The following is a 26,033-nucleotide window of genomic DNA, read 5'->3' as shown; positions in this document are numbered from 1 at the left end:
TGATTTTTCTGCCATATTTTATGAGGAGCCTCCACTCAGCTGGCCTTTGGTTTAGTTTACGGCCGTTTTCTTGATGAGCTCGGATATTCTTTTCCTCTTGGAGATGAAGCTCTCCGGACATTCAGATTATTGGCTGAATTAAATTTAATGGCCTCTCTGTGTGTTGAACCACAGGCAACCCTCCAAAAATAACAACAAAATCATAGTGCTTTTTATTCTTCTTCTTGTCTGTCAGGTCATTAAAGATAAGTGAGGAACTTGAAGCAATCTCACACAATTCAGTAACATCAGCACCATCCGCCTGCACAGCTCACTTGACTTTTATTTTCAAAATTTGACTATTTATTCCAGCTGTGCTCAGCATCCTAATTTTAATCAAAATTGAAGCTCAAAGAACGAAATTTCAAAGTATGATTCACATGCTTACATATTATCAGTGATAGATAAAATACCTTATTTCTTATTTCTCCCTTGTTTCATTAATCTCGCTCATTCAGTCAAATGATTTAACTTCAGGTTTACTTAATGAGTGAGGGAGTGAGACAGACGCACCTGAAACAAGTCCTTCCATTTGAAAATCCTGGACTTTTTAAAGAAATAATTACAGGACCGTAACTTGCCCAACACTGTTCATTCTGATAAATGTCACAATAATATGATTGTCATTGCTGTACAAAATGTTTTTTTTTTGTTTGTTTTTTTTTTAAAAGTCTGTTTCTTCACTTCCAATGATGCAAAGCAGGAGCAAGCGGCTGTGGCGTCACTGTTGCAGTCATCGTGCTGATTGGAATCGTCTTGCCGGTGAACCGGTGCGGTTTCTGTTTACCTGTGCTCTGGGCTCTTAAGATGCCAGCGTGTTGAGTGTCCAGACATGTTTTCCGCCGGCGAGGGGATCGGAGTGGAGAGCCGTCACTCCTGGGAAATGCCTGGAATCCGGGGAGCAGGGTGGGAGGGGATTTGATCGTGATGGGGCACGGGCTGGTGAGAAAAGGCATTGTTGGCATGGATCTTAACGTAATTAAAGCCCTCTCAGGCACATCTGGCCATCTGGTTTACCTCACCTTTGTTAGTGGAGCATATATTCCAGCAGTCTTCCACGCTCCACACAGAGGGTGTGATTGACCCTGCGGTTTATAAAAAGACAGATAGAAATGTGTTTTCTCGCCTTTGTTGACTTTGCTGGATGATTTGACGATCCGTCTTTGATGGGAGAGTCGCACGGCGGTATTTGGGTGTTTAGATAACCCTCAGCCAGCGTGAATACAACGCTGTCACCCTGCTGTCTCACAACTGAAAAATGTCTCTTCTGACTCACTTAACAGGAGATAAGCTTGATGCTTTTTCATTTATATAAAATAAGAAGTACTGCTTTCCTTTTATCTCTGAAAAGCTCCCAGATCGCATTGTTCAGCTGACAGAGGCAGACATCCCCGCAGTGTTTCTGGACACCTCCATATCTTCAACCTGCAGAGTCCTTTTATGTGCGATGAGGTTGGGAAATGCTTGTCTTTGCAGTCTATGTCCAAGGACAATATGGAGTTCCAAGAAAAACCCAGCTGCTTTGGATAGATACAGATCTCTCATGGAGTCACTGCTCTTTGAGTTTCTCAAGCGAGGACTTTGAAGGCTGCACCTTTTCTTTCTGGTATGATGACAAAACTTTGAAATGACTCGCTTTAAAATATACAAGACCTTAAGACACGTATATTGTAGCTAATTGTAAAGTGGCTCCGATTTTACGTCTTACTGTGTTTTCTTTTCCCTCCTCCGGCACCAGCAGCGCTGCACAGACGCACACCTTCACTGGGGAGGTCAGAGTTCACAGTTAGTCGCACAGTGAGGGGCAGTTTGTTGGGTTCTTAATGGCTGGATCTGTGGCATTTGTTGCAACTAGAGATGACTTTGAGAGAAGAGTGAAACTCTGGATGTGCCTAAAGGGTTTCTGTGTCATCACACGTCAACAGGATTTCCGGTCTGCATCATCGGGCAAACACTTCTCTCTCTTTCCTCACACATACTCTTCCCTCTCCTCCTCTGTCCATAGCGTGTCACTCATTTGAGTTTTCATTCATTGTCTGATATCCTTCCTGTTGCATCAGTTTGAACTTGATGTGGAACGTTTATGCCTGGTGCTCCCGTGAGCCAAGTGTTCAGTGTGTGAGCTTCCTCTTGGGTCAGTGTCAAACCGCAGCACGTCTTCGATTGCAGTTGAAATCTCTCACCTTCACACCTGAATTATGTGTTTTTAAAAGCTGCCATAATGGAGTGCCTGTGCCCTGAAACTTCCTTCAGCTAACCCACGCTGCCCTGAGAACCTTTGAGGTCTCCCAAAAGATGAAATTCCTCCAGTGGTCCTCAGCTGACCTCTGAGCTTCATCCCAATCAGTGGTATCTGATACATCTTCCCCATGAGGTGACCTGGGTGGGAGCACCCATAATCACATGTCTGATCCACCTCAACTGTCTCCTCTGTTGTGGAGGAGTGTCGGCTCCTGGATGTCTGAACTCACTCCTCACAACTTTTTAGGCCAACCTGGCCAATAGGCACTCAAACATTGAAACTAAACCCAAGAAAACATGAATTTCTGTCTTCCAGAAACTCAACAGACAAGTTCTGACTGAATACTGCAGGCTGGTAGAAAAGTAGAATCATCCTCAATATCTTACTGGTTTTGCTATTTATTTATTAATTTAATTTAATTTAATTGTCCCAGTAAAACTGGTTGATTGTGGCTTTGTGATGGGGGTTCTTGTTCATTTCACCAGCTAAAGCAAGCACAATGAAGTTCTGACACACTGATTTAGCCTGGATTATTACAAAAAAACACACACAATCACCTTTTGAATTATTGAGAACTTCAGTTTTCCCCTTCCTGACCGCCTCTGCTCCAATCTGAGCCTCCTCTGCCCGACTCAGACAGCGGTATTGACTTTCTCATCCGACTCTCAGAAACAAATTGATGAAGCGTCCTTCCTTCAGTGTTTATTTTAATAAAGTGTATTTATTATTTTGGATTGACGGGGGATCAGTGGCCAGAACAGAGGCAATCCTGCCACATCACGGTGCTTGTTGTGCAGTCTCGTGCAGCAGACGGCTTATGAGTGAAAATCCGGACTTGGAGGAAGTGGTGTGTTATGTCTGTCTTCTTGCTTTGCCGTGCACACGGCGGTGTGGAAGGCTACTTGCGCTCGGGGGTTGTTTGTGCAGCGGGATTGAAGGCGACGTGCTCCATCGTGTCGGGGCAAATGAGTCTGCCTCGGGGCAACAAGTCATCAACATTTGGTCTCAACTTGCCTGACTGCACTCCACATCATTTATCAAATCCTGTCACTCTTACACTGTAGTTTTCATTTGCAGCCACAGCTTTACTCAGAACTTCTTACTTGTGTAAGTGTGTTTTTTTTTCTTATTATTTTTACTTAATTATAGTTGTGGAATGCAGTATCTTGATCGTGGAGTGTCATTGGGTTCATTGGTATCTTCTGGATGGGTGGACGTTAACTAATGTCCACCGGTGTAAAGAATGTGCACTAATTATTAATGTGAGTTAGCCATTAACGTGTGTGTATTTATGTGTGTGTTGGACTTCTCTCCACTGTAACCCGAGGGATCGCATAGCACCTGGGAAGGGCTTACTGTGTAAACACACACACACACACACATACCACCATCTCTTTGTACCCTACCCCCCCTTCAAAAAAGGAAGGAGAGGAGGGGAGCCAGAGTGTGAGAGGGAGGTGGAGGGACAAAACCAGCTCAGATGCAGGAAGGGAGAGGTAAAGGGAGTGTGAATTCAGCAGGCTGTAGCTCACCTCCACTACAAAGACTTCACAGGACGCAGCACACGGGGAGGCTGAGACTCTGGGATAACTACAGTGTCTGTTTTGTGTTTGAATGAACCTGTTGGCCTCCTTTTTAATCTTGAAGAATGGTGGGACTCTCATCAACTGCTGTTGAGGGTAAGTGTTAACACAGGTCTCCATGAACTGACGGCGTATTGCAGCAGCAGGCATCTGACGGTGAAGGAACTTTGCGGGTTTGTGAAATTATGGGAATACAGAGAAAGGAGGTCAATGTTTGCAAACTTTATGGACATGAGAATGAGTAGAGATCAGTTTAGAAACGGGTGATGTTTTCTTCATACGTTGAGCATCATGCCAACTTTGTAAACACCCAGAAGTCTGTTAAACTGTTGAGAAAGTCAACTGTGTGCCACTCAGACACAGTGGTGAAACATTGTAATTATTTAATCCCCTTGAGCCTCTTTGTGTGTTGCAAATTCTCCTACGATTAGATGAAATCCCTGTCTGCAGTGACGTTGTGAAACAAAATTTGCAGTTCGGTGACTGAATTTATCCACTTTCTGTGTGTGTATGTGTGTGTGTGTGTGTGTGTGTGTGTGTGTTTGCATTGCACGGCAAGAAAAGCAACAGCTCAGCATGGATCCTTTGGTGTGAGGAGCGAGCAGCAAAGAAGGAAAAAAAAAAAAGAAAAGTTCCCTGTGCACCCGATTCAGTTCACGTTATTCTTCAGATCAGAGACATGTTAGCACAGGTGCTCAACTCGCTGACACCGTTCACCCCTCTTCCCCCACATCACATCTCCTCTTCTCCATACCTTACTGTGTGTGCGCGTGTGCGTGTGCGTGTGCGTGTGTGTGTGTGTGTACAGAGGGTCTGTAAATGTAAGCTTCCTTTAAAAGCCTGAGTCTGCAGTGCTAAACAAACTACTCTCTCCGCCACACAAGTGTGTATACACACACACACACACACACACACACACACACACACACACACAAACGCAGAGTCTTGCACTATTAACAAGGCGAGGAATGTGTCTTGCGCTTAACAGCAATTGTCAGGGAAGTGCGAGGTGGTAAATGTTTGCGTGTGTGTAAAGCTTTATTTAGTTTCAAACATTCCTGCACCATTTTTTGCATTTAGATTTCATCTGAAGTTGTTTTTTTTTTTCTTTTAATCTCAACAGTAAATGGACCTGCGGTAATAAACGCTTACAACAGGGCTCCATCTGGCCCTTTTTGTTGTTGTTAATACTAGAAATTCATAACCAAGGGGTTCTTGGGTACCAAGGTTGAATAATGTCAACACGTCGGGCTAGCTTCAGGTGCTAAGCTCAAAAAATGAGTTTTTATGCCTTTTTAAGACATCAAAGTGTCCAGTAACAATCAAACACTTATGAACAGTTGCAGGAGAGATTTAAAGGCTCATGTGCTGCTTCAGATGTGTGAAAGCCCAACTGAGCCGCGTGGCGTCGATTATGAAGACATGCCTGCGGACTTAACAGGGTATTTGTGATCTTTTGCACCTCACATGCCAAACACTACATCATAATTCCACCTCACTGAAGCGTAGCAACCCTTAAGTTTGTCAGTTTGGGCCTTTTTAAAACGGACTTTGAAATGAAATTGTGAGTAATATTCATAGGAGTTCCACTTCACGCCTGCTCAGATTCTGTGTTATATTTGATTTAGTGCTGACTGGTGTAAATTTCATTTTCTCTCTTCGCTGAATGAGTCATGCTGTGGAGAAGGTTTTGTCTTACACACAGTTAGGGGAAGCCCGATGGTGCGCTCGAGCCAGAATCCAAACAGCTGGAGCTTCTGGCACAGAGACAACATTCACCAAGCCAAGACGCCCCGCTCTCATGACTTTCCTCTCCTTTCATGAATTCTACTTCCTTATTTCCCCGGAGTGGATCGTATCTTAATGAGTAGACATTCCAGGTCGCCGTTTGACTTAATTCCTCATGCCCACTTCACCGAGTGTGAGCTGTTTTTACAATTGAAGGAAACCGCACTGGTAGAGAGAGCTAAACAGACAGCAAACACACACCTTGTGCAACTCCTGCCTGCATCCTTGCCTGGGCATTGTTAAACCCAAAGGAAGACCCACCTTCGGAAAGTATGTCTCTCTTCAAGGAGTGGGAGTGCTTTCAGTGCAGAGCATGCATCACTGACAACAATAGACAGATCGAGATTCACAACTTTTCAATGATTATTACAAGCAAGATCAACTCCCTGTTCAAAGCTGACACAGTTCACAAAATACACAACGCACAAGACTATCGCCGTCGTTTAGGTTCATGTGCGAGTGTGTGTGCATCCAGCGCAACAGGTCTTGTTGCCATATGACCGCCCACCCAACAGAGACTTTTCTGGCTCAGTGGTTGTCCCGTGGCTGACCCCTTTAAAAGATGCATGGTTCAGTAGGTGTAAGGCGACTGGACTGTGAAAATGGGGCCGACGGGTGGGAGGGAGGGCAGTGAGTGAGATGGAGGCTGGAGGGGAGGCAAGCAAGTGCGCCAGCAGTGACTCAGCCAGTTGTCAGGTTTTTTTCGCTGAGGGTTTTGATTTAAACGGGCAGAAAAAATGTGCATGAGGAGGCAGTGACATGAGGAAAATGTGCACACGACAGACGTTGCAGAAGAAACAGGAGTCGAGGGCAGGAGGCGGATCTGCTTGCTGGCTTTTATTTGAGGTTTTGAAGATAAGATTTAAAAAAAAAGGAGGAATTCATACATCAGCAGGTTGCAAACCTTTTCTCATGGCATGCAGAAGATGGGGGAGGGAGCTGGTTTATTTAAGTTTTGCTCTGAAAACAGGGAGTGAAGCTGTCCCACCGCTCAGATCAACACGTGAATCTTATAGTTCTATAAGCTGAGTGGTCAGAACCTGCAGAGCCCTCTGAAAGCCTGTCTGAGCCAGGCTGCCTTTCTCTGAGACCATAACTTAAATATTCCAAGACTTACATAAAGATCGGGCCCCTGTGAACCGATTCTTCTTTGTTGATCCATTTGGCTTGTTCTCGGTTTGTTCTGTTACCCCTCACTTATCCATGCCAGGATCTTGGACCAAGCCGCAGCAGAATCTATATCACTTTTCTCTTTAGAATGTTTTAGAGCACAGACTTTAATTCCTGCCAAAACTTTTAGTCTTAGCAGCACATTTTGCGTAGAATGTTTTCCATTTGTCTCTGATGTTTGGGATTCTAAACACAGATTGACGTCACTTCATTGGAAAAGCCGATTTGTTGCTTAATCACATGAAACAGAATCAGGGCGTCCAGGAAAACACTCTGTACACGCAAGCCAATGAAAGGAGTCACTTCCACAAGCAGAAAAAATAACACATCTTGAAAATAAAACTGACCAGAGGAATACTGTTAATACTGACTAAAGTAAGAAGGTCTTTTTGGATTCTGCCCCAGAAAAAGACTCTTTAAATGCAGTATCATGTTTCTTATTAAGAGTCGGAGTTTGCATCAATTTGTTTTTGTGCATATCTCTCTGAGCTACATTAAAAAAGAAGAAGTTTTGATGGTGCCCTGCTCAGCTCTGTTGTTCCAGAGCCGTGCTCTTCTTGGGTTAATGAGTAATTAGCAAACACGCTTCCCCTCTTCAAAGCCCTCCTGTCATTGTTTAGTCTGGTCAGCCAGTGAAGGAGGGACCCTGCCGTTAAATGGCAGATGGATTCTGACAAACAGAGGGGAGGTGATGGAAAAAAGAATTAGTGAAGGGAAAGGAAAGCACAGAATGCTCTTGAAAATACAGCCCGGAGGTTTTGTTTAGACTCGTCCATCTGGCCTTTGCCCTCTCTGCTTACATGCTGATCCCTTGCCCTCTCTGACCTCTGCCTCCTCCCCTGCCTTCACTCTCACAGCGATGGAGGTGTTGGTGAGCGAGCTGGGAGTCCTGCTGAAGATGCTGGACCAGGAGAACCTCAGCTCCTCCACTCAGGAGAAGAAGACCTCCGTGTGGAACCTCCTGCAGCAGATCCAGCCGTCAGGTCAGAGAGAGCCCAGTGAAAACCGAAGGGTTTACTCATTAATTCAACTCGTTGACAGTCAAGTCCTTCTCTGTTAAACTTACATAATTAGATCTTTTGAGATGTTAAACATGTCATCTTCTCAATGAACCTGTTGCAGGAAAAATCTCCTGTATTTATTTATTTTTCTCTGTTTTCCTCCTCTAGTATCTGGAACAGACTACATCTACATGAACTCATCAGTGTACAGAAATGGCACAAGTTTTGTGGAATCTCTCTTCGAGACATTTGGTGCGTTTAATTTCCGATACAATGACGCCAAGCACATGTCTGAATGAAATGCAATCATCATTTATGACATTATATATGTGACTCCTTCGTAGACTGTGAGCTTGGAGACCTAAAGGACGCGACAGATGATCTACAGGATGACAAGAATGCCAAAGATGATACTTTAAAACAGGCAAGTACAGAATATCTGGTAAATGTCCCTTGTGTTCCTTTCTGTAATTATATCATCTGCACTTTAAATAGAGGTGAATTGGCACTTTGAAGGCATCACATGTGCTTACGTTGCAGTGTGGCTTGAGGGAAAAAGCAGAGCAAAACGGACGGATTGCACTTGTGTGGCGGGTTTTCCCCCCACTTCAGCTTGTCACTCAGCAAGTTGTTAAAGGAGGGAAACTTTGGGGATCCACTTCGAGCCCATGCGCCTTAATTTATGGGAAATCCTCTAAAGCATTATTTACTGTATCGCTTTGATCGTGCTTCCCATTGGTTTTCTTAGTAAAACACAGCGGTTACAGAGTTATGCTTTATGTCTCCCTCAGGAGAGCTGCGTCGGTTCCCCCGCCCCTCGCTCGGCTGACTCCCCTCCACCTCTGCCCACCACGCCCCCTCCTGAGGAGTACTACGAGGAGGCAGTGCCGCTCAGTCCCGGCAAGATGCCCGAGTACATAATCACACGAGGTCAGCGTGTCCCCACATCGTCGACTCATAAACAGTCCTGCAGCTCTGCACTCTGCACTGAAGTATTTGATAGGATGGAACAGAAGGTTCAATTATTGTTTTTATTATTTTATCTCCAGTCAGGCCCAGTCCACCCAATTCTATAGAAGATGGGTATGAGGATGCTGAAAATCACTACCCAACCACCTGCATCAGCTCGCACCGAAAAAACTCTTGTAAGCAAAGAGCACTCACACACATGGGCATGTTTCTGAGGCATAGGAAGGCTATTCTTCACTCCACAGCAGGCCTTAGTTCAATGTTTCTGTTATTTAATTCTAGAAAAAAAAAATTGGGGTATGAAATTTATCTAAAGTTTGTAGAATATACATGTTATGATCATGATTGTCCAACATGCTCTGTGTTGTTGCTCTCTCAGACAATGACTCCGACGCTCTGAGCAGCTCCTACGAGTCCTACGAGGAGGACGAGGAGGAGCGGGGCCCCGGCATCCAGCTGACTCACCAGTGGCCCTCAGACGAGAGCTCCATGCCTCCCGCCAGAGACTGCCGCATCTGTGCCTTCCTGCTGCGTAAGAAACGCTTCGGCCAGTGGGCCAAACAGCTCACCGTCGTCCGTGAAAACAGACTACAGGTGTGAAGAAGTGTGTGTTCGTAAAATGACCCTCTTTCTCTGTTTTCCTCTCTTTTTAACACTGGTTTGTGTGTCCTCCTTTCTCTAGTGCTATAAGAGCTCCAAAGACACGTGTCCCTATGTGGACCTGCTGCTGCCTCAGTGCACAGTTGTGTATGTTCCCAAAGACAGCAAGAGAAAGCACCACGAGCTCCGCTTCACCTTACCCAACGGGGACGGCTTAGTGCTGGCGGTACAGAGCAAGGAGCAGGCGCATACCTGGCTGACGGTAAAACCACCACCTGTGCTTCAAGATTGCCTAACTGCCACGCCGGCCGTCTGCCATCGCTGGAAGTGGATTTGAAAATGAAAAGCAATTATGTGATAGGGACTAATCTGTGTGAAACAATCCCACAGGTCGTCAGAGAGGTGAGCGGTCAGAACGCCGGGCCCGAGGAACCTGCCTCCCCCGTCATTCCCCGAAAAAATGAACTTGACAAGGTGAGTGTGGGAGGGACTCTGTAGATGTTGGCACGCCCGTGTCTTTTCTCCTCCCCAAGGCATGATTTATCTTCGCGGCCGAGGTGAGGAAAAGTCGACGCTAAGGTAGCAATTGTGTTGTCACCATCAATTTTCCTGAGCATTGGTTTGGCTCGACACAGCGCTCCCTCATACCTGTGCTACTAGTTAGCGCTTCATGTTAAGGCAACAATGACAGCGAGCGGAAGTGTGTCTGTGTCTGAACATCCTCTTAAATCTGAGCAATTTGTCTGAAGGTAAAGTAGTAAAAGACAGGAGAGAGAAGACTGTTTGTCTCATTACTTTTGTCATGTAAGAGGAGGAAAACGTCCCGAGATAGACGTATGTAACAATTGTCCCAGCTGGAGTGAATCCTTTCTTTATTATGAGAACAAACATGTGCAGACAGGCTGAGGTGTAGCTTGGATCCAGAAGACAAAGGGACCCAGTGTGGGGCGTTTGCTTCGTGTTAACTGTTTGTGTGCACGTTTCTTGCACAGAGGTTGTCTGCAGAGAGGAACACATCTGATTCAGACAGTGTTGGTGTATCAGCAGGAGAGGCCTGCAGAGAGAACGGTAAGACAAAGAGAAAAACACTCCAAAGTCAATATACAGCTTTGTTTTTTTAGTTAAAAATGGGAGTTTTCCCTGTTTTTAGCTTGTGCAAATTTCACAAGATCGCTGAAAGCTTTATAACAAACAGAGAATGCAGCATCAGTCACATTTTTAAAAGCCATTTTAAACTTTTTCCCACAGGTAAGGTGCGAAGAGGAGCTTTGGCTGCGGGTCGTAAGATCACCCGTATCATCAGCTTCTCCAAGAAGAAGTTCCCTCGGCCCGGCGATCCACGCGCCACCTTCACCAACCCTCGCCAAGGTGGGAAGCTGCCTCGCCGTCACTCTTCCCGCCTGTGAGCCGGCAGAGGCCTCATTTCTCCGTCCGCTCCCCCCACGCAGGCTGCCTGTCTGTGCTGGTGAACCAGGTGTGGCGGGAGCAGTGGTGCTGCGTCTGCAGAGGCTCCTTACACTTCTACCACGACAAGGGAGACGCGCGGACCTCCCTGCCTTCCCTCCCCCTCCACGGCTGTGAGGTGATCCCGGGGCTCGGACCCAAGCATCCCTTTGCCTTTCGGATTCTGCGGAACAGCACGGAGGTGGCGGCTCTGGAGGTGAAATATTACTCCTTTGCTTTTTTTTTTTTTTTTAAGGGGTGTTAAGTTTGAAACTTAAATGTTCATGTTTATGTTTTGAGAAACACTTACTTAAAACAGCTTTGAGAAACTGATCCTGGAGAAACTGTCCTCTAATGAGCCATTTGTCCCTCAGGAGTGGGTGCAAACTAAAACAGAGATTATTAGATGAGATCATTTTGTGTAAAGATTTTCTTTCCTGATCTCGATCTGATCGACAAGCTTTGAACCTGTTCTCTCCGAAGGCGAGCAGCTCCGAGGAGCTCGGCCGCTGGCTCGGCGTCCTCCTGGCAGAAACGGGCTCGGCGACCGACCCCGAGTCTCTGCATTATGACTACGTTGACGTGGAAACCATCGCCAACATTCGGGACGCCGCTCGTCATTCTTTCCTGTGAGTGAGAGGCAGAGAGGAGGAGGGGGTGGGGGCTCGACTGGGTTCGACGAGGTCAAAGCAAGAGCCACCGTATTTTTGACCCCACACATGCTTGACTGTTCCTTTCTTTCCTTTCACTTGCAGGTGGGCTACCTCCGCCATCGGCGCCTCCACAGACTCCCGGACGTACGACGAGGTCCCGAATGAGGTACGCTCGATTTGTTTTGAGCGTCTCGCGCCTCTCCGCTTTGATGTGACCGGATTAGACGCCGTGTGTGCAGCTGCTGGGGGCTGTCTGAGCTGTCTGGACATGGCGCTGCCCGACAGACAGACGCTGCTCTGTTGCACGTCCATCAATGATGGCTTTCTGTAGGGCGGAGGAAAGGCAGGCCAGAAACAAGACTACAAAAAAAAGAGAGTGATCAGTTTGGTGACAGGAAGGCAAAAGGTCACAGCAGTTTAACAGCTTGTAAACCCCCCTGTTTTTCACCCTTCTGACGTGCCCTTAAACACACACCTCCCACTCTACCAACAGCAGTCATAGATGAATAAATCTAAAGATTTCTTGACACCCAGGCTAAACTTTGCTCTTCTTTTTTTCTCCCTCATCCGCTCATCCTCTCACATCTGTCACGCTGCACTCCCTCCCGATCCCGCCCAGTCAGGGGAGAACCGCAGACAGCAGCCTGGGAATCAAGGGAAGCGACGCTCAAGTTTCTCAAGCAGCGATTCTGACAAAACCAAGCCATTAGTCTCCCTCAAGCGAACAGGCTCAAGTAAGTGTGTTAACTTGATTTTTGAACACGGTGGCATATGTCTGAAGGAGATCAGCCTGTCCACATGAACTCAGACTGAACTTTCTGGAGGATTGCCCCGTTTGAGCCCTTTAATCACAGCTTTAGATGCAGCAATCTGCCAAAAATGGCATAAAGCAACCAAATAAAGGGAGAATATCTGCAATGCATGCTCCAAATGCAGGTAGAACACAAACATAATTATGGCAAAATGCATAAATCTCAGCCCACTTTTCACATTTTCAGCAAAATATTATGGTCTATCTTTAGTTTCAAGGATTAAGGAGACAGAAAACCAAAGTAATCCACTGAAGCAGTGGATTTCAAAGAAACACTGTGTTAGGATATTAATTGTTTTATTAAAACACCTAAATAAGGCTTTATTCTCGTATGATATACACCAAATAAAATTTGAATATAAGCTTTAATGCAAAACCATGTAAGTCAGAGAGCTCAGGGAAGCACAATCTGTTCCGTACACACAAAACTTTATTATTATTATTACCCTTTCAATTCCAGAATGTTTTAAACATAACACTTTAAAGGTAAATTACTGATTTACAAATATCAAAATAACAGTTGGTAGAAAAAAAAAACTAGTTGGTATATTTACCTAAAAAAACTTGTAACTTGTAAATTATGACATGATTACATTTAAGAAAGTGTTTTTCACTATATATACAGATGGAGTCCAATGCTCTCATGTTAATTCAGCTCTTTTCAGTGATGGTTTGTCAAATCTCAGCTTTCATCACACTCAGTATTTCTCCTCTTCTGCCTCTTCCTTTTCTTCCACTGTGTCTCGAGGCTCCAGAAATATTAGTGGAGGAGATGAGATGAGCGTCCTGGGTCTCAGAAAGCGACCAGAACAGAACAGAGCAGAGCTTTTCCTCATGCTGGCTCCTCACCGTGGGCTGAACTGTCAGGTTCTGGCACATCAAAGAGTCTTCGGCAGCTTTCCAGGCCTGATAGCTCCAGGATGTAACCTGAGATTTATTGGACGCTCGCATTAGATCCGCTGTCTCGCCTCCTGACCTCTCGCTCTGCAATCCTGCCTGTGTTTATCTGCTATTCTCACTTTATTTCATTCTTTATCTCATGAAAAACTGCCACATCGCTGTGCTATGTTTAATACACAGCGAGTAAAGGTGGGCTTGAACCTCTCAAGCAGAGTTAGAAGCTTGAGGAAGCCAATTTCTGGGGGAGGTTTTAATCTTATTCCCATAACCCCTGCACGTCTGACCCCTCACCTCTGCTCCCACCCAGATGCCAACCAGTATGGAAAATATGGGAAAACACGAGCCGAGGAAGATGCCAAGCGTTACCTGGAGGAGAAAGAGGAGCTGGAGCAGGAGAGGGATGGGATCCGAAGCACACTGGTGACCCTGCGGCAGGAGAAGAGGGAGAAGAAGGAGGAGCTGAAGACCGCCTCCGGTAAGGAGATGAAAAGCAAAACAGACAGCAGATGCTACACAAATTATTTTGGGTAATTGCTTGTCCTACTTAAAGAAGGAGAATTAAACTCGTGTCATTTCAGAATTATAAACAGAACAGGAGAAGGCATCTGTGCTGATTGTGTTAAAAGTAAAGAGATGAGTCTGAAACGTCACTGCTCTTCGAGTGACCCTGAACTCTGACATTCAGCATTAGAGGGTCGTGTGAGAAGAAAAGAATCCCATCGGGACAAATGCAACTATTATTAAAATCAACAACATGTTTATGAACATTTCTGGAATGTCTGATGAACCAATTTCCTCTAGTTCCACATAGCATACTGGCAGCGTCGGCAAGGGAAGCTGCCAAGAACAAATCCAGTTTCTAATCCAATAGGTTGAAATGCATATTATACACAAAATAACTTTTAATTTGAGGAGCAAGTTTAGTCCATTTTAATTAAGTTGTTCAACTGAGATTACTCAGTAAATACTGTATGAATAGATTATTTTTGAACAATACCCCTGATTGTTTTGTTTTCTTTCATTGTGGAGCAGATAAGAGAAAGCCCTTCTTGACCAAGCGAGTGGCTCAGCTGGAGGAAGCCTGTCGAGCCAAAGAGGCAGAGAGGGTGGATCTGGAGCTGCGACTCACTCAGGTCAAAGAAAACCTCAAGAAGAGCCTGGCGAGTGGAGCCATGATGGCCCCGCTGGACAAAAAGCCTCCTGCTAAGGTGCTTTTGTAGGGTGTGGCGTAGTGACAGACGCCTGTCTGCATTCCCGCTTTTATTTACTGATCTGTTTGCTTTGTGTTTGCGTGTAGGCATCCAGTAAAAAGACCCAGAATATCTACAGTGACTCGCTGCCTGTGAACTGTGCGGCGGAGATGCGCCGCAGACCTCCGTCTGTTTATGCCTCCACCTCAGGAACGGTCATGCAGAAGGCAAAGGTAACGCCGATCACAGTCACACACTCACGGTTCCACAGCCAGTCAGGGTGGACACGCTTTCCCATCAGTGGATCACAGCAGAACGCCATCTTATAATGGAATTTTACAGTGAGGGTCACTGGATGTTTATAATTAAGTGATCTTTGACAGTATTAGTCCTACGTAATCCTTTTTTTTTTTAATTCTGTTGGGCCAGACCTATAAAACTGCATCACAATAAACTATAAATGCCATCAGCTGTAATTAGTAGTAATAAATAGGTTATTACATTTGTTTTAGAGCTGATAAATAGGAAAACATTAAGAAAACATTCACAATAAATACACTTTCCACAAAATTTATTATGATTATATATATATATATTTTTTTTAAGAACATTTGAAAAATATGTGAGACACTATACTTGAATACTGGAGACATTTACTGGAGTCTTTCAGTACAAAATTCAGATTACTGCATTTTCCTGTATGTTTGTGTTCTGTTTATCCAGGAGTGGGAGTCAAAGAAAGGAACCTAAGAGCGTCTTCGTGGAAAAGACTGCAGAATTACAGGATATCTAATGAAACGTCCTGATCTTCATCTTCACTGAGGATCTTCATGCACGTGTATCCAAAGTTCTGGACTTGTAATGTGTATTACTGACAAAAGAAGATGCACAAACTGTAATGAGAGACTTGAACCACTAGGTGGAGATACATCTTAATAAATTGTGACTCTCCTGGCTCCCCATCAGGATCCTGTTCAAGTATTTTCTCTGTCTGGAGGGACAGTTTGTCAGTGATTGAACCAAGAGAGCAGAGATTATGAAAGAAAGGAGAAAGGAAGGTGTTCTGAAAGCACAGTAAGTGCATTAAAATGTGGCGTTGAAAGGCTCAGGATGTGTTGGCAGCAAGATTGTTTGTTTAGAATTAAAAAGTGGGACAAAACAAACCTAAGTAATGTGAGAGGAGGAGAGGCAGAGCAATCCATGATGTGCCTTTGCTTTTATTCTTACTTGTACATATTGAGTTTTGTCTACCGTTTTATATGTTTTATACTTTTTGTACTGCGCAGTGTTTCATTTCTCACCGTCATCAGGAAATGTGCATAGGTTTTAGGCACTAAACAAGTCAATAATGAGATTTAGCCAAAGAGCAGGGCTCAGACACCATGTACAGCTTAGGTGTTTTATTTGGTCATTCATACAGAAACTGAAAACAAAGAATTTAATCAAACCCTCCAGTAGGAGTGGGATTGATTGCTCTGTTTATGTTGGGGAATTTGACACCTTCCGATGCAGACATACTGGGGCCACACCATCTGCTTTGCATACCTTTGACAGATGCTACATATCAGTGTTTAGAGTTTGTGTGATGGTTAAAACTGATCATTTGAAGTTTTTAAGACCTCATGGCATAGCGGAATGAGTCTTGACCTTCAGACTGGGGGAAATCCATTGAGGGTTGTGGGTTCAGGTGGGTTCAGGTCCTGTGTTGACAGAGGAGGAACCTGGTGTTTGGTCCAGTCTGTAAATGGGAGGAGTCAGACATTTCTACATTCATAAAACTTTGGCAGAGTCCTACAGGTGCATCTTAAAATATTAGAATATCCATCATTGACAAGCTGATTGAAACTCTATGAAAAGGTTTGAGCCCTTCTTTATTTTGATTGGCGTAATCATTGCCTGTGGAAAGATCTGAACAAATATTTCGACATATCTACAGACTATAATTACAAAGAATTAATCTTTGCTTGAAACATTTCAGTTCATGTGAAAGCTGAAGAATATTTCAATGTCAGTTTGAATTAAACCATGAGAATATTCACTAGAAAAAAAGAAGAATCTATCTGTGTTTGACTGATGAGTTGAGCAGCGCACCATGCAGGTCTCTGTGTTATCGGTTGTTTTTAGTGGCTGCACCCGAAGCTTCTCCTGTCAGGTCGCAGCTGCGCTGCTCGGTCTAATCATTTGATAAATGATTTGCCTGCGAATGAATCCTACATCCACTTGACCCTCTCTTGCACACAATCGAATGCAGCTGAATCCCTCTGTCATGAATAATTGACTTACCAACAAAGTGGTGCTATCTAGTGATGGAAATCGATCTTTCTAAGTGATGAATTTTCCATATGTTATTCTCACATCTCTTCCGCTGAACCTGTGGGCGACTTTTGCACTTTACTGTTCTGCTACTTGGATGAGGAAAGAAATAAACATACTTTATTTCCCCCCCAAAAAAACAACAAGAAACACTGTCGTCTTCATTGAAATCCACCCACACGTCTCAATTACTCATATCGTCTTTTAATTTCACATAATATGCTTTAAACTAAGTTTACATATTTCATACAAACAATGTATCACAGCTGAAAAGACAAAATAATACATCAGTCACTTAATAAAGGCAATTCAGTGCAGCACAGCCGTGTGTGGTGCAGTTCAGGCAGCCTATTATCGAGTTTACTCATCCTCATTTGATGATCAGCTGATTTTTCAGGAGCTAATGGAGGCTTTGTATTCCCCACTCATGCTAATATGTGAGGAGCCATCCATTCATTATGATCAACAACAACAGAATCTCATTTTCACTCCTCGACAGCTGCTTTTCATGAATTTGTAGCTCTGAAGGATTTTGTGAGGATGCTACAAAGCGTTTGTATCAGACCAGCTCCGATCCGGGCCGTGGTGACTGGTGCTGGTTCTCAAATGAGGAGGTAGAGCAGCTTCAGGGTCGTAACGTTAACTTTTCCTTAGTTTGGAGGCGGCGCTCAGAGGAAGAGATAGTAGAGCCAGTACAGGATATTGACGAAGAGGAACGCCGTGGGGAAAACGGTGCGGGCTCTGCGATCGATGTTGTGTGGATTTTCCACAATGAAGACGGATGCGGCGCGGCGCGACGCATCCTTCACGGACGACAGGCCGCAGCCCTGGCCGGGCGCCTTGTCTTTGGAGCCGGCGTGGTTCTGCGCGTCGCTGTTGGCCGCCTGCGCCGCCGACTGCTCTGCGCTGGAGCCCACCTCCACGGACTGGTTGGGCTGGCTGGAGCTGACGATGGGGATGGAGCCATTCCCGTTGGACTCGCTGAAATCCCTCAGAAGCTCCTTGCAGGCAGAAAACAAATTGGTTTAGACGAGATTGCAGAATATTTCAGAGCCCGACATGAAACTTTCCTTTTAGATGTTTGAGTACAAAGCATCAGACTGACTCTGTGCAAATCCTCTATGGTCTGGTGCTGCATGGTGTAGAAGTGAGCGCAGGCGTACTCCAGCAGGGCGCCGAAGATGAACGTGAAACAGATGCCCAAGTAAACATCTATGGCCTTGATGAAGCAGTTGGCGTTGGGCAGGGAAGTCCTGGCACCCATCATCAGAGTCGTCATCGTCAGAACTGTGGTCACACCTGAGGGACACGTCAGAGTTTTTGTTTTCTCCTCATGCAAAGTTTACAGAATCTCCCATCTGGTGGAAATCACAGCAGGTGCAGGATTGTGTGTTTATCCCCTGCCCCAGTCCCTCATTATCCTCCCGTGGTATCATCATCTTTAATTCACTTGCTCTCTGAAACAAGTTCAAAACAGCTGCCAGTACTCATTAGAATATTTTAATTCAAATAAGCTTCAACATTTCAGAGTTGTTTTTTTTTTTTTCATCATGTCAACTTTTTCTTTTGAAATAAGAAAAATAAGACGTAACTACATGGAAATTCCCCTTGATCTTCCAAAAAAATACTAAATAAATAATTGCCATGCCTCAGAAATAAGTTGGACCAGCCTCTCTGACCTTGAAGGCTGCTTCCCTCTCGGAAAGTATCAGGACCCAGCGCAGCGGATCAGAGATACAAACAGGCTGAAATGGAATTATGTTTTCATGGGGCCGACAAGAGTCAGATTCCTTGATGAAAGAATGAATGCACGAAACACAAATTTCTTTTTTGCAGTCCCTCTTTACAGCCGATTGCTTCGGCTGATGAGCTGCTGATATAAGACCACAGGTGTTACTGAGTGGCCAAGTAATAAGCCAAAGAAGAAATCAATCTCAGACTAATTACACTGCTGGGTTTCACGCAGACAAAAGGAAGAAGAAAACCAGCGAAAGAGTCTATCAGAAGCTGATCTCTAGAGGTGTAGTGGTTTGCTTTGTAGAAAGGCTTTAAGGTACTTCTGTTCTGTTCTGTTCAGGAAACCTCTTTCTGAGAAAATCAAGGTTATATGTAAAGCTCAGAGTGAGAAACCTTAAAGAAAAACAGATGAACTGGGCAGGCAGCTCGTTTTCTTCCCAAGACAAATGTTCAATTCGTGCAAGTTCATGATTTTAATCTAACTGTCGTCTTAAGAGCTGATTATTTCAGACAGATAAAGATTTGTGCTGGTAAGATTACAATCAAGGAATTTCAAGAACTATCAAGCTGAGGTGAGAAGACAGCAATCACTGGGGGGCTTAATATAATCAGTGTGAAGAAATGATCAAAATCTCAATTTAATTTCCAATTAAGCAATGTTTGTGTTTGGGAGATACACAGGCTTGACAAAGAGCCTTTGTCAAGAATAATTTGATATTCTTCAGCTGCTTAATATCATATTATTACACAAAGTTACTCTCAGATTGTGCAAAATGAAATCTATTTCTCATTCTAAAGTGAAAGTCAGGGATGTGGTACTGACCGATGCAGGTCCTCGCTGGTACAGACGACTGGCTGATCCAAAAAGACACCCATGAGAGAACCACCAGCAGGATCGAAGGCACATACGTCTCCAAGATGAAGAACAGCACATTTCTGCGGAGTGAAAAATGCAGCACCAGCTTGGGGTAATGTCCTTTGAGAGGAGACAAGAAGACAAGGTTTCCCAGAGAATTAATAATGAATTACAGACGTGTTCTGGAAGAACTTCTCATTATCGAACTTCACAGACAAAGAGACTCGTAGGAGTGGGAGTGTGTACCTGTCTCATACACAGCCCGCGACACTGAGGTGTAATAGCTCTCCACGCTGTACTGAGCCAGCCGCAGTGTGTCCAGGCCCTTCACCGAATCGTTCCCTCTGGTCCAATAGAAGACCACGTCTTGAAGGTTGTAGCCCCCTGAAAACACAAACACAATATTTAAATATTGATGAATCTACTCAGCTGACAGTGTCTATTCACTTTGATACTCACTGCACTGATAATGATGATGATGATGATAATGATGATGATGATGATGATATTGAGGATGAAGGTGGTTTATGGCCTGCTACAGACTTGATGGGGGTGTCAGGGTGGCTGATGGAGCTCACAGGGAGTACTCACAGCTCTCCAGCTGCAGGGTGCACACCTGTTTGTCCATGGGATACTTGGTCAGGTCCATGTTGCAGGCAATCGTAGCCGTGATGCTGTTGAGTGTTCACAACAAGATTTTAAGCATGATTCCCCACAAAGACTGTCTCTCTTCAGATAAGATAAGAGGCGATTGATCAATTCACATTTTGTCTAAATCTCAATAACAATGAAGAGGAGCTAAAGTCATGAACACTTACATTTTACTGCATCGAAAATGCATTAAATACCAAAAGATGTTTTTTGAAACTGAAACTTTTAACCTTTTGGGTGAAGAGCCCGATCTAGCAACTGCGCAGTGCAAATATGGGATTATACAGTTCAACAGGGTCGGGGAGTAACGGATTACATGTAACGGAGTTACGTAATCAGGATACAAAAAAATTGTAACTGTACACGCAAATAATATGTAATCTCGTTACAAGTATATCTGATAAAAACACGGATTACTGAGCGGGATTACTTTTGAAAATGAGACGGAATATACCAGCAACAACAGATTTACGCGCTGTATACAGACATTGTGACACTTTACAGCACTTTACGGCAGTTTACGGCACATCATAGATCTACAAATCACAGACACCGTAGATATATAAATGATAGACGCCGCATCCACCGCTGTCTTGAAGCAGCCTCCCGCTCTACTGATATGTTTAACCTGAATGAAACAACCCACGTTGCCATGAATTTTACCCTCTGCTGCTGGAGTCATGGCTGCTCCAGGGAGAGAAACTCATTCTTTGGCTGGAAACGTAGACACTTTTTATTTAAGTCAGAAGAGGCCCAGAACTTCTCTGTACAATGTCAATTCTGCCTCCCAGCTGTGAAAATGCTCTCAACATCCAGGGACTCATCATCAAACCTGAAGAAACATCTACAGGTATGAAACACACCTGAACTCACAGTGAAGCTAAAGTGTTATTAGCCTGCTAACCTGTCAGTAACCTGCTGCTGAGAACCACAGCCTCACCAGGCTGAACTCAAAGAATCTGATGGAGACAATAATGTCTTCAGCCTGTATGGAGGATTTATTGGAGACTGAACGTTACTTTCTGTTACTGAGGAATGAATGAACTCTGAACTCCTGAAAAAAAAAAAAAAAAACTTTGCATGGCCGACCTGAACACAAAGTACTGCTCCTCACTACAGCAGTACAGCGACACAGCAGATTGAGTTTTTAATATAAATGTCTCTTAACTCTGCCAGAGGCTCCTGGTGCTGCGGCTGTACTATAGAACTGCTAGAGGAACACAGTCTGAACTAATCCTGAGTCAGAAAGAAAGAAAGTCAGATTCTCAGTAGGTTAGAGGTTAAAGGTCATGTTGTTGGTATTGAACACATGGAGTTCAGCGGAGTTCATAACACTAAGAGCGTTTAGTGTTTACTGTGTATAGAGACATCAATACGCTGTGAGGATGACTCATTGTGTTTGTCTATGTCTTCATTTTTATATTTGCTGGTGAAGTAATCTAAAAGTAACTAAACGTAATCTGGTATGTTACTTTTTAATTGAAATAAGTAGAGTAAGTTACTGATTACATTTTTTTGACAAGTAACTTGTAATTGTACCAGATTACAATTTTAAAGTAACCCTCTCAACCCTGCTGGTTGGTAAAGTCCAGTTTGAGTCATTCACAGAAAATGGCAAATAAATCAGGTTCTCAAGCAGCAAGTGAAAAAAAAATTATTTAAAAAATGATGAACTATTTTTCTGCTCATAAAAGCCAACGGATGACTGAAATGTTAACAAAGTATACTGTTTAAAAACTTTACTTCCTTGCTGTTGTAGCTTGGTGTAGATTTGAACACATGATAAAACCAGGGAGTTTCATACATATAACTGTGTATGATATTATAGTCAACAACATCCACCCTTCATGCTCAACACGAACATCGTTTCTCCCCTCTGAGCCAGAGACAGATAAAATGGTTTAAAGTCAAAAACCACGGTGATGAGCAGAGCGAGTTTTCGTGCTGCATTATTTGTTTGTGCCTCTTATTGCATCAGTCTCAGCGTACGGCCGTGATTAGTTTGAGGCAGGAGTAATCGGCAGATCAATACAAGAATATCCACACTTCCGATATTAAATGTCTCTGTTAGCATCGATTCTTGTGTTAAAAGATCGATGATTACCCTCCAGATATTGAGTTTAGCTCAGCCTATTTTTCTTCATCGCTGCAGAAAATTATAAAGCTCAGTCGAAGACTTACTCCCTGCGGGCTCCAGGGACTACTTATCCTTCTGCACCTCATACTAATGGGATCTATGGCTGAAAATTCAGTGAGAGGCTGAGATTTGTTTTTGGATGATAGACTAAAAAAACATCAATATGTTGAGCATTTTTAGGTTTGTATGATTTGGTGGTGATGATAGCCTACTGATGAAGAAGCAAACTTGTGATTGGACATTTGCTGGTTCAAATCCTTCTGGCGATGACCTTTAACCTCGAACTGTTCCCCAGGAGTCGCACTGCAGTGGCCCACTGGCAAGTAATCGACTGTTAGAGGCCCTTTCTGTGTACCTCTGCTTCCAAATCCCCAATGAATGTTTGAATGCCAAATCAAACATGCAGGTCACATGATCTGAGTAACCGAAAGAGGGGGAAAAGTGCTGATTGCATTCTTTTCTCACCTTTGTGACTACACAGCGTGAGGGTGTGATTAAATCTTGCCTTCAAGCACAAAAAAAAGCACAAGTTGCTGAATTGTGCAAAATGTAATCACCAGCATCAAATCAGACACAGTCCGATACCAAAACGCCTTTCCTGTTCTCCAGAGGAGCTGAGATTTCCCAGAGCTCCCGGCATAAAGCTGCCCTCCCTTGTCCTCCATCAGACTGTCTGGGCAAAAAATAATAAGTGAAATAATAAAGTTCTGAAATATGACAGATTAGACGTCAGGACAGATTTTTTTCGCCGTAGCCGTGGGGGACACTGCGAATCTTCTCAGACAGAACCGGAAGTGTTTGAAGGGCGCTGCACACCCAGGGAGTTCACTGCCATTCCCTGAAGTTGTATGACTTATCGGTGATACATGAGCGATGTTTTGAGTTTAGCCAGAGGTCAATTCACGGTTGATTACAGCAGCAAAAACCAAAAAACAAAAAAAAACCATGTTTGTTCCCCCTTCTTTCACCTTATGACAAACACTGTTTGATTTCCGCTCTGAGGTCATTTTCTCTGAACAAGCTCCGCCAATTCCGACCGGCTTGCTTTCTGACGGTGTCAAATGTCAGTTAAATGTCAAACTTCCAGGACAAACACCCTGAGAGGGGAATAACAGGGGAGCTACCGCAGGGCGTAGAGGACGGTGCCGTTGCTGAAGATGCGTATGAGGCGGTTCTCCACCGTGACGTCGTGCAGGAACGAGCGCTTGGAGTCGGGGATGAAGGTGTCCGGGATCCAGAGCAGCGACACCAGACGGCCGTCCACGCTCACGCTCTCGTTCCCCGGGAACACCAGCCTGGAGTCACGCCAGCGCTGGCGGAGGAAGATGGTGGCGGTGTAATCCTGAGAACAGAGGTGTCAGTTATTCCTTAATAACAAACAATCTCATTAATCGACACAAACATGTCGGGAAGAGGAAGAGAGGAGGCGTTACCATGTTGATTTCAGAGATGGCGTCGATACTGGCAATATCCAGACTCATTCCGATTTCCACAGGACCCTCTGTCGAAAGTCGAAATATAAAAAAGGCTCAGGTTTCAGGTTGCACTGTTACCCCAATTTACTGAAGAAAAACTCTCTTTTCATGCTGCAGTGGGTTAAATCGAGCTTCTGAAGCATGCGAGTCTGTTCAATCGCGACCTTTTCGATTGGGGTCACCCCAGCATGTTATTGCAACACGCAGCACCGAGTCATTTTTTTTTACGCTGGATGCCCTTTTCTGCTGAAACCAAGGTTAAAACCGGGGTTCTGTACAGTCCAGGTCAAGCCAAGCGAATGCACGACCAGGGAGGGATTAGGCATGAAACAGTGAAACACAGCAAACAGTCTCGCAGATTAATTCCACATTGGTCTAAATCTTACCCACAAATAAAAGCACTTCTTTTAAAATAATAATAATCAGAGCGATCAAATACATTCCTAAGAAAAACTACTCAAGTGACTTTCAGCTTTACATTGCATTGTTACAGCAGTCAACTCAGTGTACTTGTATTAAATATCTACATTCAAGGCCATTTCTCAGTAAAACAAATTAAAATATACGATGGTGAGCTAAGGTGGATATAAAGCATGAATTTCCCATTAAAGGAGAAACTATTTATCGGTTACACCAATGCAGATCAAAAGGTTGGAACTTCAGTAATGAACTCAGGAGCAAGTATGAGTGAAAAATACTCTCAGAACTAAACTTCTTTTTTAATTATTTCCTCCAAAGTATACAAATCATTTGGCTGAGCTTATTCCTGATATTTCTGTACCTCTCAGGGTGAGAAATGTGTCTCGTCTGCCTGCAATGAGAAACTCTTCAACAGGCCTTTACAGCCTGTGGGTGATGTGCAGCACAAATTAGCATATTGATGCACGCTGTGCTGCTGCACTGCTTTTAGTTTAAAGTTCATTATTATTTTTTTAAATCAATGTTGTTTGTGCTTCTGGGCATACATTTATATTTATTTGTTGTTGTGTTGGTGAGTGAAAAAGTTATAATGCTAGCTTATTGAAAAAAAAAAGTTTAGCGTGGAATGTAGTTTGCAAAAATCTGTGAAGATTTCAGTTAAAGTTAAATGTAAAGCTTTCAAGCTTTAGCAACTGAAGTATTAAAACTGGATACTTGTTAAAAACATCCAGGATAGTTAAACAGTTTCAGAATATGCTCTTTAATTTTCTTAGAATGTGCCTTGAAGACTACTCAAGCTTGTGAACACTTGCTGGCTAATCTCAATCCAGACTGACCGTGGATGAACAAAGAATTTAGCAGGATAATGTTATTTGGTGTTATCTTGAGGTATCTGAACTGCTTGGGCCGTCTAGATCACCTGGATATCACAGCGATAGCCTTCTTCAGGCTGTCTAATGGACTTGACAAAAGTCCTTTGGCTCGATATCACGAAAAGTGTTCAAGAACAAGTAAAGCCCCTCGATCCTGCCTTCACATGAGGATAACTTGCCAGTGAGCTGGATTAGTAACTCACAGCTTCTTACCATTGAAATTTGGCCTGAGGTAGCGGTTGTATCCCTTCATGAGCTTCTGAATGGTCGGCTGAAGCTGGGAGTCGTTCCATTCACCCCAGTGGTTGCTAGGGAACGTACAGTCGCTGCCACAAGTAGAGGGATGGAAAAGTAATGAGAGGAAGGGATGGAAAATGGACCATGAATGTTCATGTTTTAGCAGCTTTCTTTTGAAATCAATACACCCATGCAATGTTTTCAGACCCCCTCACCCCTGGGAGAAGGTCAGGGAGAAGGTCAGGAGTACGAGCTGCTGCACGGACATCGCAGATGTGGAGGCAGAGGTCAGTGGCCCTGTGGTGTGAAGAGCCAGAAGGTGAAGACAATAGAAAAGAAAAACTGAAACGCCTGCTGTTTGCAAGTCATTATACTGCACATTTAACGTTTTTATGAGATAACACAGTTTGGCCATGGGATGGCAGCACCAAGCTGAGCGAGATTACAAACCTCAGGGGAAATCTGCAGCAGAGCAGCCATTCCCAGTCTTTGATGGAATAAAACAGGGCTTTCTCTCCTGTCCTCAGACTTGTAAAAAGCACTGGAAACTTGTATTGATCCCCACCTCTCTGCTTCCATTAATATGTTAGGAGCAGCTCCATTTGGATTTCACACACACACACACACACACACACACACACACACACACACACACACACACACACACCTAACAATTCAAAGTGAAGACGGTGTCTAGATTAAGTGCTTGTTTCAGGGTGTTTCTCGTGACTATGACATCCCGGCTGTCCGTCTGCTGATTTATTGGTCCGTCACCTCATGGTTTATTCACCAAGCCACTGAACCCGTCTTTAACTCATCAGCAATTCCTCGTTGCCTTGTTCCGAGCCACCACCAAACCCCCCCCCCCCTGCAGATAAGCGTTGCAGCCACCTCGCCTCCAACTTTCATCCAAATGATGCGGGTGTGTGGCGGCTTGTGTTTGCAT

General features: G+C 44.1%; 2 protein-coding genes across 2 annotated transcripts; one reads left to right on the top strand and one right to left on the bottom strand.

Moving 5' to 3' along the window:
* The first annotated feature begins 3,762 nt into the window (after positions 1 to 3,762).
* Positions 3,763 to 16,826, top strand: afap1l1a (actin filament associated protein 1-like 1a). The gene is made up of 19 exons (XM_030104526.1): positions 3,763 to 3,960; positions 7,680 to 7,805; positions 7,992 to 8,075; positions 8,168 to 8,247; positions 8,615 to 8,753; positions 8,873 to 8,968; positions 9,172 to 9,386; positions 9,475 to 9,654; positions 9,783 to 9,866; positions 10,385 to 10,460; positions 10,641 to 10,760; positions 10,841 to 11,052; positions 11,319 to 11,464; positions 11,591 to 11,654; positions 12,108 to 12,222; positions 13,507 to 13,674; positions 14,232 to 14,407; positions 14,497 to 14,622; positions 15,113 to 16,826. Exons 1-19 carry the CDS (start codon positions 3,930 to 3,932, stop codon positions 15,137 to 15,139), a joined length of 2,265 nt encoding a protein of 754 aa, XP_029960386.1. The 5' UTR covers positions 3,763 to 3,929; the 3' UTR covers positions 15,140 to 16,826.
* Positions 16,827 to 17,210: 384 nt separating this feature from the next.
* On the bottom strand, positions 17,211 to 25,380 carry gabrp (gamma-aminobutyric acid type A receptor subunit pi). The gene is made up of 9 exons (XM_030104514.1): positions 25,303 to 25,380; positions 25,064 to 25,176; positions 23,517 to 23,584; positions 23,208 to 23,425; positions 19,887 to 19,969; positions 19,542 to 19,679; positions 19,263 to 19,415; positions 17,808 to 18,001; positions 17,211 to 17,703 (listed from the first exon to the last, which is right to left on the bottom strand). Exons 1-9 carry the CDS (start codon positions 25,353 to 25,355, stop codon positions 17,371 to 17,373), a joined length of 1,353 nt encoding a protein of 450 aa, XP_029960374.1. The 5' UTR covers positions 25,356 to 25,380; the 3' UTR covers positions 17,211 to 17,370.
* Between the last annotated feature and the right edge of the window lie 653 nt (positions 25,381 to 26,033).

Source organism: Salarias fasciatus, chromosome 2 (genome assembly GCF_902148845.1).
Source record: "Salarias fasciatus chromosome 2, fSalaFa1.1, whole genome shotgun sequence".
Taxonomy (NCBI): domain Eukaryota; kingdom Metazoa; phylum Chordata; class Actinopteri; order Blenniiformes; family Blenniidae; genus Salarias; species Salarias fasciatus.
This window is presented reverse-complemented; position numbering and strand designations above follow the sequence as displayed.

Excerpts from the sequence above, each read along its gene's own strand:
- afap1l1a (XM_030104526.1), top strand. The coding sequence starts at position 3,930 with ATGGTGGGACTCTCATCAACTGCTGTTGAGG. Across the intron at positions 12,223-13,506 it reads CCTCAAGCGAACAGGCTCAA|ATGCCAACCAGTATGGAAAA; the intron begins GTAAGTGTGTTA and ends GCTCCCACCCAG. Across the intron at positions 13,675-14,231 it reads GGAGCTGAAGACCGCCTCCG|ATAAGAGAAAGCCCTTCTTG; the intron begins GTAAGGAGATGA and ends ATTGTGGAGCAG.
- gabrp (XM_030104514.1), bottom strand. The coding sequence starts at position 25,355 with ATGTCCGTGCAGCAGCTCGTACTCCTGACCTTCTCCCTGACCTTCTCC. Across the intron at positions 19,416-19,541 it reads GCGGGCTGTGTATGAGACAG|GACATTACCCCAAGCTGGTG; the intron begins GTACACACTCCC and ends CTCCTCTCAAAG. Across the intron at positions 17,704-17,807 it reads CCATAGAGGATTTGCACAGA|GAGCTTCTGAGGGATTTCAG; the intron begins GTCAGTCTGATG and ends TCTGCCTGCAAG.